This window comes from Pediculus humanus, genomic scaffold (assembly GCF_000006295.1).
Source record: "Pediculus humanus corporis 1103172108311 genomic scaffold, whole genome shotgun sequence".
NCBI classification, from domain to species: domain Eukaryota; kingdom Metazoa; phylum Arthropoda; class Insecta; order Psocodea; family Pediculidae; genus Pediculus; species Pediculus humanus.
Window position 1 is genome coordinate 102,123 of NW_002987880.1, and position 12,511 is coordinate 114,633.

General features: G+C 26.8%; 5 protein-coding genes across 5 annotated transcripts; 2 read left to right on the top strand and 3 right to left on the bottom strand.

The window, feature by feature from the left end:
* Positions 1–236: 236 nt before the first annotated feature.
* Positions 237–3,785, bottom strand: Phum_PHUM588750 (uncharacterized protein; the record flags this gene model as incomplete). Its single annotated transcript, XM_002432461.1, has 12 exons — positions 237–268; positions 324–488; positions 560–870; positions 1,026–1,359; positions 1,489–1,824; positions 1,895–2,080; positions 2,340–2,536; positions 2,703–2,786; positions 2,883–3,079; positions 3,186–3,446; positions 3,516–3,691; positions 3,773–3,785. The coding sequence occupies 12 exons, from the start codon at positions 3,783–3,785 to the stop codon at positions 237–239; spliced, it is 2,292 nt and encodes a 763-aa protein (XP_002432506.1).
* A 1,665-nt stretch (positions 3,786–5,450) lies between these two features.
* Phum_PHUM588760 (beta 1,4-mannosyltransferase egh, putative) lies at positions 5,451–7,095 on the top strand (the record flags this gene model as incomplete). Its single annotated transcript, XM_002432462.1, has 2 exons — positions 5,451–6,257; positions 6,523–7,095. The coding sequence occupies 2 exons, from the start codon at positions 5,451–5,453 to the stop codon at positions 7,093–7,095; spliced, it is 1,380 nt and encodes a 459-aa protein (XP_002432507.1).
* A 708-nt stretch (positions 7,096–7,803) lies between these two features.
* On the bottom strand, positions 7,804–8,795 carry Phum_PHUM588770 (50S ribosomal protein L2, putative; the record flags this gene model as incomplete). The annotated part of the gene is made up of 2 exons (XM_002432463.1): positions 7,804–8,015; positions 8,096–8,795. The coding sequence occupies 2 exons, from the start codon at positions 8,793–8,795 to the stop codon at positions 7,804–7,806; spliced, it is 912 nt and encodes a 303-aa protein (XP_002432508.1).
* Positions 8,796–9,238: 443 nt separating this feature from the next.
* Phum_PHUM588780 (para-hydroxybenzoate polyprenyltransferase, putative) lies at positions 9,239–11,106 on the top strand (the record flags this gene model as incomplete). Its single annotated transcript, XM_002432464.1, has 5 exons — positions 9,239–9,545; positions 9,799–10,019; positions 10,299–10,586; positions 10,695–10,883; positions 10,972–11,106. 5 exons carry the CDS (start codon positions 9,239–9,241, stop codon positions 11,104–11,106), a joined length of 1,140 nt encoding a protein of 379 aa, XP_002432509.1.
* Positions 11,107–11,884: 778 nt separating this feature from the next.
* On the bottom strand, positions 11,885–12,448 carry Phum_PHUM588790 (uncharacterized protein; the record flags this gene model as incomplete). Its single annotated transcript, XM_002432465.1, has 1 exon — positions 11,885–12,448. One exon carries the CDS (start codon positions 12,446–12,448, stop codon positions 11,885–11,887), a length of 564 nt encoding a protein of 187 aa, XP_002432510.1.
* Between the last annotated feature and the right edge of the window lie 63 nt (positions 12,449–12,511).

A 12,511-nucleotide genomic window follows, 5' to 3' on the forward strand; every position in this document is an offset into this window, starting at 1 on the left:
GTGAGAGGAGAAAAAAAAAAAAATGTTAAACATCACTTTGAAAATTAGATTCCGTTGTATAATTAATGACTTCTTTTGATCCGCGCTCTTTTGAATCAGTTATTTTGATTAAATTATTTAATAAATTAGATTCAGCTTCATTTAATTTGACCATTGGCTTTGATAATTGGTTGTTAATATATTTATTTTCATGATCAGGTACTAATGGCGCAACGAAAAGCCCTTCGTTAGAAAATTCATCTGTAAAATAAATGTGTTTCAATATTTTCTCATAATACTTATTAATACTTTTTTTTTTTTTTCTCTCACTGATAAAAATTTACCTTTTAAGCTTTTATTAGTAAATATTTCTTTTACATCAGATTCAACTGGTGAAACACATCCTTTTAATTCCCCTGATGTAGAATTTAAAAATTCACATTTTTTCTGAGGTGACGAATCAGTAGAAGAAAATATTTGATTTTCTCCTCCTGGATGACTTAAACGTTCTATTCAAAAAGATAGATTAGAAAAAAAAAAAAAAAAAAAAAAAGGAAAAAAATTTATCCGTAATACTGACCTCGAGAATTATCCGTAGTCGTTAATTCTGTTTGAGTACCCACAGGAGCAGATTGAAAAGTTGTCGATGATGCTCCTTGCATTTTTTTTACCATGACTTGAAGATTTTCTACTTCTTTTTTTAAGTTGGAACAAGTTGTAATTAATTCTTGTAGGGTAAGTTTGCTTACTACTGAATTCTCAGAATTTTCATTCATTTGAAAAACGGTCATTTTTTTCCATAAAGCGTTAATTGCTTGCATTTGTAATATTTGAATTTTTCTACTGCCTTCTAAAGCGATTCTGGTTGCTTCCATCTCGTCGATGGCTTTTCTTAAAAAAAAAAAAAAAAAAAAAAATTAAAATCTGATATTGTTATTAGATTATGTTATATTTTAAATTTTGCCGATTCGACACTAAATATTATACATTATTATACAGATTTCGTGAGAACAATTTGAAAAAATTTTATAAATGAACTAACTCACAATATATATTCTTGCATTCTGTTCAATTGAATATCTTTACAACCCGTCAAAACATCCGAATTCAAGTTCCGAGTTCTATATCCTCTCCACCTTCTTTGTATGCAAACGGCCGCTTTCCAAACATCACTAGCTTCTAAATTTTTTTCACTACCTTTCAATGCGTAGTAAAATTCTTGTGTTTGACATGAATTTTTATCATTAGTTAAATTTTTTTTATATGATTTTTTACCTTCAATTTTTTTATGGTGTGCCCAATAACTATTGCATGCACTTTTATTATTTTCTTTTTCTTCAAGTGTTTTTTCACATGGTTTTAATTCCTTTATCAATTGTTCTGTAACATTTATTCTTTGTCATTATTACTATATTTATTATTATTATTATTATTATTTCTAAGCTGAACAGAAACGTTACGAAGACTCTCACGTACGGTAAGACATATTTTAACCACATTTATATCTACCTTTTTTCCTTGTTGACGTTGAAAAATAAGAATCATTTTTGTCATGGATGGGCGTACTCAAGCATAAATTACTGCCAGGTTCTTGTTTTTTAATAAATTCTAAATTTTCTCCTTTTTTATATTTTACAGGATCCAAAATTACAGGCTTGTTTTCCAATAAAGCTGATTGAGGTGATTTCGTTGAAGAGGATTTAAAAGTTTTACTAGTGATGGAAGAAGATTTTGAAGAGGAAACAGTAACTGGTGAAATAAAATGACAGCAATCGGGAGATATTAAAGTATCAGGAATAGGTATAAATGTAGTAGAAGTTTGTAAGGGATTTTGGTGGATTCCTCCTGTAATGTTACAAGGTAAGAATTAAATTTTACAAAAAAAAAAAAAAAAAAAAACAAATTTTTCAATTACCTAGGCTTCCTTTTCCTGAAATAGTGTTTCTAATAATACCCGAATCTAAACTTCTACTCATGATTTCGGGTGGTTTTTTATTATTACCATCCACAAAAGAATCTTGATAGCTCAGAACCATTTTATCAGATAGACCAACTTTTTTTTTCCCCGAAGATTTGTACGCGCCTTGATAAGATAGGTTTTCTGTAAAAAAAAAAAAAAAAAAAAAAAATTTATATTTAAAACTCCTTTCATAACAGTACAAGATCAATTATGATAAATAAATAAATGGTTTTTAAGGTTTTTTTTTTTTAATATAATAAAAGCAATTGTTTCTTTTGATTACTGATAAAAAACGGTAAATTTTAATTTTACGAATAACTTAATATGTTAGAGGCTAAAAATTATTATTATTTTTTATAGGTAATTGAAATATTAAAAAATAAAATTTTTTATTTCAAACCTTCTGAAAGTTGTTCCTTAAGTTGCTTTTGATGATGCTGAGCCTTACTTAAGATTAGTTTTAATTTTTTAACGTCAGTTTCATCATTCCCTTTTTTGACAGGGCAGACGGAAACAAGATATTCAACTAAAGCTTTGTGATCACCAACCTGAAAACTTCTTCCTTTTCCTTGAGAATACAACCACTCTGCTTTTAGACTAAAATTTAAAAATTGTATATAAATATATAGATAAATTAATTTTAAAAAAAAATTTTTTTTTAAAATGGCCCATGAGTAGTCATTTTAATTTGAATGATCAAATAAAAAAAATGATGTTTTTACAAAAGAAAGCGAAAAAGAGGTAAAAATTGTTTCCAACAAACCATTCAATATCATCCAGTGGCATATTGTCTAATGTCAACAAATTACTGCACCAATTTTTAATAAAAGGCCTGTAATTAAAATTACTAATTTATACATTAAGAAATTTTCTTAATTAAAATGATGACAAAATATGAAAATATAATTAATTAAATTGAGAGATTTTTTAAAAAAAAGGATACATGCTTTCACCATTTAAATTCACACAAGGGTTGTTGGCAATGGATAACTCTTTAAGGGAATTAAATTGCATCAAATGAGATATTTCATTCAAATCAGAAATTAAATTATTATGTAAAGTTATACTTTCAATACTTTGAGGTAAATTTTTTTCACAATGTCTTAAATTGGTTATTTTATTATCGTGAAGAAACAGTTTCTAAAAATTATTAAAAATAATAAATGAATTTTATTTTGTTTTACCTTTATTAAGAAAATGAAATGTTTATTTATTTATTTTTTTTTTTTATAATTTCTCATATTACTTTCAAATTTTTTAGATGAGATATATCTGATATGAATGTAATATTATTTGAACAAAGATCAATTTTCTCCAGTTCTGTATTGTCAATTAAATGTTCGATTAATTTAATATTATTATTGGAAAGATTTAATTCTCTCAAGTTTTTCAAATCTTTAAGATTTTCAATTGCTCCTATATTATTTCCACTTAAATCTAATTCCTCTAGATAAATCAATTGCGAAAGGCCACATATATTTTTAAGATGATTATTGATGATGAATAACTGAAAAATACTTTATTTAATTTTTAGGTTAAACATTGGTCAAAATCTAATTTAGAAACACTTACATACCCTTTTCAAATTTGGAAAACTTTCCAAATTTTCTATTTTCTGAATTTCATTATCGTTTAAAATAAGAGTGTGAGCTTCTTTTTGTTTTACAGAATCCCATTTTATTTTTTTTAAAGAATTATGTGAATAATTAATGATCGACTCATCAAAATTATTATTTAACGCAGCTTCATTTTCTGTAATGAATCAAACATAAATTTTTATTTTAAAAATATAACAGTTTTAATATATGAAATAACGTACTAACAATAGTTTACCCTTAGAATCCATTTTTCAAAAAAATCTCAGGAAACACGAATATTTATTTATTTATTTATTTATTTTTTTTTGTTCGGTATCTTCTTTACTGTGAAAATTTATTACACCTTAAAACCAGAATTTGCATGAAAATACATTAATTGCGAGCAACGATTTTTAAACGAAAATCTAGAAAAGTAAATTATTACCGTAAACAAATATATTAATTGAGTAAAAAATATTCTGTTATTCATGACAATAAACTAAAAAAATCGTTACGTTACGTTTTTTTTTTCTTTTTTTTTTTTTTCGATTTAATTTATAATAAATATAATAAATTTTTTTTTAAATGTTTAATTTTCATTTTTACAAAGACATGTTAAACGAAAAATAAACTAAGCGAAAAAAATTAAATTCATAATTAAACAATAAAAGGAACTCGATCATAATAGTTTATTGTTCAATGGTTGTTTATAAAAATTCAAAAAAAAAAAAAAAAAAAAAAAAACGATGTTATCACGAAGTATTAATCAATTCAAAAGCAACAGTTGTATTATTTTTAATGTATCTTTCAAATTTTAATCAGGTTTTATAGAAATTACAAAAAAAAAAACATAATTTTCAACGAGTTGATATTAAAAATTTGATCAAACGAAAGTGGTTATGGTAACATGTTAACGTATTATTATTCACGTTAACCCTTTTTGCCGTTTCGCACGTAGATAAGTTAAAAATAAAAGTATCATTTTATTTGTTAAGAATCGACTGCTAAAGTATTTAAATATCTTTTTATGTAAAAAAAAAAAATTCTCGAATGCGTTTTTATAGTTTTAATTAAAATACAATAGTAAGGTTTTATTTTTATTTTATTTTTATTTTAGTTGTTGTTGTATTTGTTTTTTCTCCTTTATTTCTTTCTAAAATGTAAAGCTTTTATTTGAATTTGGTTAATTTTTGTTCATTATTTATTATTTTTATTATTGTTTTTATTATTTTATTTTTACGTGAAAAATTTTTTTTTTTTTTTTTTATAAAACTTTCATGTGTCATTTGTATTTTGTATACATGAAAAATATTGTTTTTGCTGCCTAACATAGTATCGTTGTAAGTTTTTTTTATTCATGAATGATTTTTTTATTTTATCTTCGTGATACAGTTATAAACTCCTTTATTAGTCTCAATTAAATTATTATTATTTCCGATTTTATATTAAAATAATAATAAATTTTTTTTTCAATCGTTTCAAGTTAGAAAAGAACTAGATTTTTATTTTTATTTTAAATACGATCGCAGTGCGGCACTCATTATTATTGAGGTTATTCATTTTAATAATAAAACTTATATTTATTGTAAATTTCAACGCTTTCAATGGAATATTTTCTAAAAATATTAACAAAAATCAGTTTTAATAATTTTCTATTCAAATAATATTGATAAAATTTTATTGCACTTTCACAAAAGACAGTCTTTTAAAAATAGTAAAACAATTTTTTTTTGTCTTTAATTTTTTAAAGCAATTTGAAAAAGTTGCTTTTTTTTTCTGTTTTTTTTGTTAAAATAAAATGTATATATATGTGTGTGTGTGTGTAAATTTTATTAATTAGTCATATTTTCATTTCAGATGTTAAATATGAATCAAACTTTGGTGTAAGTTTTTTTCATAAATGAAGCAATAAAATAAATTGAGAATTGGGAAAAATGTTAACCAGTAGAACAAAGCATGCACTACACTGTTGTATTTTTTTCATTGAAATTGTGTTATTAGAAATTTTTTCTGGTGGTGTTCGTTTTTTCGATTACGGTCAAGATGATATTGATCCATGGCTATGTTATGGTTTTGTTAGTACAATTATATTGTATATTTTACGATTGCTTACCTTTTTAACACTGCCTCAAGTGATTTTTAATTTTTTTGGTCTTACTTTTTATAATGCGTTTCCAGATAAAGTAATTTTAAAAGGTTCTCCTTTATTGGCCCCATTTATTTGTATACGTGTTGTTACCCGAGGAGACTATCCTGAACTTGTAAAAAGAAATGTCATACAAAATATTAATATATGCGTGCAAGCAGGATTAGAAAATTTTATATTTGACATAGTAACAGATAAAAGGATAAATGTTGAAGGCATCAACAGAAGAGTTAGAGAATTAGTTGTTCCTAGCAATTACAGGACCAAAAGTGGCGCCCTATTTAAAGCTAGAGCACTGCAGTATTGCCTTGAGGATGAGATAAATTATTTGTCTGATTCTGATTGGATTGTACACTTGGATGAAGAAACTCTTCTTACTGAAAATTCAGTTCGTGGTATCTTAAATTTTGTTCTCGATGGTAAACATCAGTTTGGTCAGGGTCTCATTACCTATGCAAATGAAAATGTTGTTAACTGGGTAACCACTCTTGCTGACAGTTTCAGAGTGGCTGATGATATGGGAAAACTTCGTTTGCAGTTTTTTATGTTTCACAAGCCACTATTCAGTTGGAAAGGAAGCTATGTAGTTACACAAGTAAGTTTATTTTGTTTTGATTCAGGAGAAAAAAAATTAACTTTGCTCTACTCTTAAAATTTTTAAATTTTTTTATTGGAAAAAATTAATTTATATCTTGTTTTTTTTTATTAATGATTTGCATACATATATTACTCATTTATTACAAATTTTTCTTTTTGATTTTTAAATCATCATATTCAAATATGTAATAATGATTTATTGTATCATTTGTTCAATACGAAAATGCAAAACAAATTTGCTTTAAATTCTTTTTTTTTTTTAGGTTGGGGCCGAACGAGCAGTTTCGTTCGACAATGGATTAGATGGGTCTGTAGCGGAAGATTGCTTCTTTGCAATGCGTGCTTATCATCAAGGCTACAGCTTTAACTTCATAGAAGGTGAAATGTGGGAAAAATCTCCTTTTTCACTTTTGGATTTTGTTCAGCAGAGAAAGCGTTGGCTTCAAGGAATACTCTTAGTTGTTCATTCTAAAGCCATTCCTATCAAAAATAAAATACTTTTGGCAGTAAGTTGCTATTCTTGGGTCACAATGCCTTTATCAACGTCAAATGTCGTATTGGCAGCACTTTGCCCCATTCCCTGTCCCTCAGCAATGGATTTTCTTTGCGCATTTATAGGAGCAGTTAACATTTATATGTATATTTTCGGTGTAATCAAATCATTTTCACTTATGCGTTGCGGTTTTTTGAAATTTTTCCTTTGCATTGCTGGAGCGCTCTGCACTATTCCCTTCAATATAATGATTGAAAATGTAGCCGTCATATGGGGTCTGTTTGGGAAAAAGCACAAGTTTTATATTGTAAATAAGGATATAAGACCTCTGGTTGCAGTTTAAACCTCGGATATTAGTTTATTAGTAAAAAAAAAAAAATTTTCACATATATATATTTATTTATTTATTTTGTATTTTTTTTGCATTTTTTTGTAAACATTCGTATATAAATTTTTAGTCTCGTTTAAATCACGAAATTTTTTTTTTTTTTTTCTAGTCATGTGTTAGGTAGAGTATTATATATATATATATAATGTATGAATTAATATTTATAAAGTATGTCAAACGAAAATGTAGGAAAAAGTTTGAATTTACTTTTTAATTATAATAAATCTATGAGAGTTGTAAGGTGATATTAAAATTTTCTTAAATATCATTGAATGCACAAAATTATTTATAAAAAATTTAATTATTTTAATGCTTAAATCATGTTTTTATTAATAAAAATTTAATGAAATAAAATTTCCACATTAAACGTTTGTAGAATAACAAAAATAAATAAATCTAAAAGGAATAACATTTTGACACTCTGATATAACTTTGAATGTTTTATTAAAGGCCTAAAAAACGGAATTGTCAAACATATATTTTTAAAAAAATATATTTATGTGAGTAATATTCGTTAATTTTTACAAATGTGTGTGTATATTTATGTAATTCTAAGCCATTGACATGAGAAAAACTTCTTACTTGAAGTAAATGTTGATGTTTCGATCAAGGTTTTTTTAGTTTCAAATCACACTTTTTACTTTAAATTTATATGCAACAATGTTATATTTTATATCTATTGTGAGTACAACGAATATATTCCACTGGAGGTGGAGGACTTTTGTAATGTTGAACGGGAGGCAACGGTTTTATTTTTCTACCATGAATTCCAGTTTTCCTATGCCACAAACCAGATCTGGGACGATATCCGAGTTCCCTTAATTTATTTGGACTTCCTATCGGAGTGGAACCGTGTATAGCATTTGATAATCTTCCTGTGAAAGAAGAATAAAAGAACTTGAAATGTTTTTTTTTTTTTTAATTTTAAAAATTGAATAAAAATGACGTTACTAACCTACTGTGGCCATGCACAAGGGGTTAATTGCCATTTCCAATTTGCTTGAAAGTTGAACAACAATTTCTGATCCTAAATGTCTTTTAATGAGTGCGCTGGATCCGGCAGAATGAATGACAGTATATTCACTATCAAGATTTAATTGGACGTTGTGAATTACTGTGCCGATGGGCAAAGCCCCCAGAGGGTAAGCATCTCCTTCTGTGGCTTTTACAGGATTTTTTGGTAAAAACTTTGAAGTTTTTATAATATCGCCTTCTTTCATATTTTCAGTAGCCAATATATATTTCATTTCATCTTTAACAGCAACTAAAGCTACGAAAGCAGTTCTGTAAGGAGAGCGAAATATTTTAATGACTTTTTCTTCCTGAGGGGGAACATCGTCTGAAGGTCCGTCACGCATCCACTTTATCCAATGATATTTATGTTTTATCCCACCTCCTATTCCTTCGCAAACCTTACGACCAGTCACCGGATCTCGTCCTCCTAAATGGGTAACATCCAATGGTTCGATTGTGTACTCACTTGGAAAATGTACCTTTATTCTAAATTGCTGTCCATTTCCAGGTTTAGGTTTTTCGACAAAAACACGTTTTTCCTTTAAACCACGAACAAATATAAGACCGGATTGAGCTGTACACAGGTGTAAATCTAAACAATTTAAGTTTATTTTATTAAAAACTTTTACTAGGCTAAACATTACAAAGAAATTTGTAAGAAAATTATTATTATTATTATTATTATTATTATTTTTATTTATTTAAATCTAAAGGCAAAGCCTAATATCAGACTTGTATATGTATGTATATTTTAATATGTATATTACAAGTCTTAAAAGATTTTCATTTATCTTTTATAGTAAAAATATAATTTCATCGGCCATCTTTGTCTTAAACACAATTCTTGAATAACATGCACACAGTCCCGCCGTGGTAGTAGCGATTACATTTTTACTGGGCCTCATTAGTCACTTTAGTTGATGCAAAAAAAAAAAAAAAGTTGCGCTAAATATTTTTCCCAGTAGTTGAAATTTTTCTTTTTAGACTGATATTTCATGACACAATGCTTTTCTTTTTATTTATTTCAATTGGTATTTAATGCTTTTATTTGGCATCCACAATTAAACATATTTAATTTTCGATTATGATGAAATTAAACCAAAAGTTTTTAGTCAGTTTAACGAAAATTGACCATAAAGTTTACCACAAGTATGTATATTGTAAACCAGAAAATTATTTTTGTAAAATACACAGGCTCAGAAGTCACCTGAACGGATGTGCATTTTACAAGTTAATACCTCTGGTCGATGATGTTAGGTATTACCACGCGACAAAAGATTCTTTTTTCAAGAAGCTTACAAAAAGTGATTCTTTACCTGAGTTCCTGGTAAAAAACTCATCAGAAAAAATAAAGCCATATTTAAAATTAATGAGATTGCATCAACCAGCCGGTAAGAAACGTAATCAGAAATTTTAATTTAGGTATGAATAATTGAAAGAAATTATTTTTTCATCAAGTATGTTCTTATAATCTGTTTGTTTTTTTCTTTTTTTTTTTTTGGTTGAAAATTTAGTGAGTCTTTCAGTCTCATAACTTGATTGTTCAATTTTATTGTCTTATATTTTTAATAAGGGGGATTTTTTTTAATTGTATGTTTTTTTTAAACATGTTTGAAATAATGAATTGTATTAATTCTGTTTAAGGATCATGGCTTTTATTCTGGCCTTGTAGTTGGAGTATTGGTATGGCAGCAGAAAATGGAGAACTACCCAATCTATCAATGTTAGCTTTATTCGGGGCTGGTGCTTTAATCATGAGAGGAGCTGGTTGTACCATTAATGACTTATGGGATAAAGATATAGATTCTAAAGTTTCCAGAACAAGCAACAGGCCTTTGGTGACAGGGCAAGTTACCAAGTTCAAGGTATGTCTGCAAATTAATTTTATCTGGGGAAAAGGTTATAAAATTTCTACATTAACAAATTTTCCCCCATAAGCCTCAACTAAAAATTATGAATCATAAATTAATATTAATTGTTATTAGTTGTGTAATGCTAAGTAGTTAAGTATTTTTTTAAATGAAAGTCTCTATTTAATTATTTCTGACAGTTGCTCTGTGATTATTGATTTGTTTTCCTTGTTATAAATAATAAAATAAAAAAAAATTATTATTATTATTTATTTATTGTTTTTTTTTTTCTAGGCATTGGTTTTTTTAGGTGGACAATTATCGATTTCGCTTTTGATTTTACTGCAGTTAAATTGGTATTCTGTTTTTCTCGGTGCTTCTTCTCTACTTTTGGTCATTACCTATCCTTTAATGAAAAGAATAACTTATTGGCCTCAACTCATACTAGGCTGTACATTCAATTGGGGTGCTCTACTGGGATGGTCTGCTGTTCACGGAAGCTGTGACTGGAGTATTTGTTTGCCACTCTACTTAAGTGGAATATCATGGACTCTGTTTTATGACACAATTTATGCATACCAGGTAATGATTTGAATCAAACTGTTTCAAAGAGTGTTTTTAAACCCTTATTAAATAAATTTAAAGTAATTTTTTTAAAATCCATTCACAATGTTATGACGATTTTCATAGGATGTGGTTGATGATTTAAGTTTGGGTATTAAATCTACTGCAATCAAGTTTGGTTCTGATGCTAAGTATTACTTAAGTGCTTTTGCAACGATAATGATTTCCTCATTATTACTTGCTGGATACAATAGCAGTCAAACTTTTTGTTATTATTTCTCAGTGGCTGCAGCTGCAACTCATTTGGGACTTCAGGTTAGTAATTTTGTCAATTACTTTTTTTTCTTCCCCCCCCCCCCTCCCTCCTACTGATGCCTTTTATTGTGAATTTTTAATTTTTTAGGTAAAAACTTTAGATATTGATCAACCGATTGACTGTTGGAAAAAATTTATTTCTAATAGGTATTTAGGAGGAATTATTTTTGCTGGCATTGTGTTAGGAACGTTTTTTAAAAAAAAAAAAAAGAAAAAAACATGAGAAATAAAAAATAGCATATAAAATACAAATTAGAAATCATGCTAGTCATTTTTTTTTTTTGAAGCAAAATGTTTAAAATGGTAATGTTCAGTTATATTTTTTTCTTATCAAGTGTCATCAGTGTTAATGCAAAATATTTAAAAAAAAAAAAAAGGGAAAATTGCATTATATACAAAAAAATTTTACCCAATTTATTTTATTATTCACCCATTGTTTGTTAATGCCATTCAATGTCTTCCCGAGTGGAGTATAAATCGTTCCTTTTTTTAAATATTCAAAAAAATGATATCAGTTAACTACTATCAATAAGATCAATTTGTAGTTTTTCATTGAAATAAATTAAAAAAAAAAAAAAAAGAAAAAATTCAAATTCAAATTACTTTTAAAACTATACTTAATGAGTTGGTAGGTAACTTATATTGTGTTTTGAAGAAAAAAATATAATATAAAATTTTAAAATTTTAGATATTTATTAGAATTTAAAATATTTAAAATTCCACATTGTTTTGTCCATAATATTCCTTTTTTTTTGCTCTCAAATTTCAGTTACTTTTTTCTTTATTTAATAGATGAAATGAATTTCACAGCATTTCCAAATAATTCATTTTTATGTATGAAAACCATTTATTTATTAATAACATAATACAGCCTTTAAAGCACATTCATATTTTTTTTTTATATGTAATTTCACTTTAAAGTTCTAAAATGTATTAACAAATTCTAGGAAAATTCACTAAATGTTAATTGTACAGAATTATAGTAATATTTAGTTAATTTTTCACAGTGATTCTGTGTTTTCACTCATTGCTTTTATATCTGTAATGTACTTTTCACAAGTGATTAACTTCTTCTTGTATATTTCTATATCTTTTACAGATGGTAATATAATAGCCAAAAAACCTACTGAAAGTGGTTTTTGAACCATGAGATCTGGCTTTGACAAAAGTAAGTTATTTATTTCCAACAGTTTGCCTTTGATGCAACTCCAAATTGAATATTTAGAACCATCGCTACACTCGACATGACATAATAATGAGTCTGGCATTAGGTGCTGTCCTCCTTTTTTGCTTTTCCCACTGACTTTATTTTCTAAGCGATCTACCTCATTTGTAACTTGAAAATCTAGTTTTGTGATTTTTTTTTGGCTTTTAATTAATGGGTGTGTCGGTGCTAAAGTTATCAGGCAAATTTTGTTTGAATGCATTAGGACGCAGTGGTGTTCAGATGGTAAGCCTTTATTACTTAAAAAGTAAAAAGGCTTATAATATCTTTCAACAACCCTTGGATAAGCCTCAAATTTTTCAAAGCTGTTTTCTATAGCGGCGGATACGTAATTGTTCATTTTTCTTTTTAAACTTGCAAATGTAGTTCATTTGTTTATGTGTTCGGATCATCCCAACAACAT